The sequence below is a fragment of the Lottia gigantea genome (genome assembly GCF_000327385.1).
Source record: "Lottia gigantea unplaced genomic scaffold LOTGIsca_551, whole genome shotgun sequence".
In the NCBI taxonomy this organism is placed as follows: Eukaryota; Metazoa; Mollusca; class Gastropoda; family Lottiidae; genus Lottia; species Lottia gigantea.
The window spans coordinates 10,741-12,137 of record NW_008709893.1 but is presented as its reverse complement, the minus strand read 5'-3'; the positions used below and the strand labels follow the sequence as shown (position 1 = coordinate 12,137).

Below are 1,397 nucleotides of genomic sequence, written 5' to 3'. Positions count from 1 at the left end.
TACATGTGATTATTGTTCATATCATTAGGTCTGCCTATTTCTTTAAGTGTGTTATAACTTCTTCGGACAACATGAACTAATTCGCAAAAACGTGCATCTTCACCATCTCTTAGTGGACGGAAACGTGTTAAATCTTGGGTAATACAATCAGCAATAAATCTTGGATCTCCATACATTGAGTCTAGATATTCAAAGGCAGCATCATAATCAGAACCCATACCACTTATCAATTCTAATGGCTTATTTACCAAACAGGAACGCAGTAAAGTTATAGCATCTCGTTTACTATATCTCGATGAAACCATATGCAAAAAGTCTGACTTAAAAGTATAATATTCACGAACATCTCCACTAAACTTTGGCATCTTCGGTTTCTCCATTTTAAATTGACAAACATCGGTAGATTGTGTAGGGTTTCCACTGACAGAATTACTATTCAGGCTAGTTGAAGCAGTAAGACCATTCATATTCTCGGTACTCAGATTATCAGCATCAAAATTATTCGGATTGACAGCAGTAGAATTTCTCGGATTAACAGCAGTAGAATTTCTCGGATTAACAGCAATAGAATTTCTCAGATTAGCAGCAGCAGAATCTCTCGGATTAACAACAGCAGAAGTAGTTGGATTCGGATTATCATCAGCAGAAGAACTCGGATTGACAGCAGATTTACTCGGATTATCGTCTATACTGTGGTTGTCAGGATCAACAATATTATTTACATCAGAATTACTCTGGATATCAGTAGGTAATGAATTGTCATTAGGGGATGAAGAGGGTGACAGGTTTATTTGATCAGGGCTCTGGGGAATTTCAACATTCTGGGTTTTTGCTTGGAACTCATCATCTAAGTGTTTAACATAATCTTTGGAATACATTTTTAATGTTGTGACCTGGTTTTGCACATCATCCAACCAAATTTCTGCAGTTTCAAATTCATCCTCGTCATCTATCATTTGAGTATATGCAGTATGTGTTTCCACCAGATTATCAAATGCAGTGTCTATTTTCAAAACTATTTCTTGGATTTCTTCTATTCCCCTTTTTTCATTAATCAGTCTATCTAGTACTTTCCCTAGTCTGGTAATAGCAGCTTTACAGTTTCTTCTTTTCTTCTTGGCTTCTAAGAGCAAGGTTTTCAGTTCCTCTGGTGGCATGTTTAATTTTCAAAAATTCAATCAGTCAAAATTTCACAGGATATGTGACAGATAAACAAAAGTTCAGTAAATGTGACCAGTTTCACAGCAAATACACAATACGTGCCAGTTCTGACTGAATTTTCTCAAATTTCACCAGGATACAGATTAGCAAATATAATACAGTTTACCAGTCATTAAACACAGTAGATTAACATCCAAATTTCTTCAGCATTTCTCCAATCCCGTGGTTAGCAAAGT

General features: G+C 35.8%; 1 protein-coding gene across 1 annotated transcript in view; it reads right to left on the bottom strand.

Moving 5' to 3' along the window:
- Positions 1-1,397, bottom strand: part of LOTGIDRAFT_175924 (hypothetical protein) — a gene marked incomplete at both ends in the record, with an annotated part of 9,190 nt that overhangs the window by 6,788 nt on the left and 1,005 nt on the right. Inside the window, one exon of the mRNA XM_009063126.1 lies at positions 426-1,147. Coding sequence (XP_009061374.1) covers positions 426-1,147 — 722 coding nt within the window. The remainder of the gene's footprint in view (positions 1-425; positions 1,148-1,397) is intronic.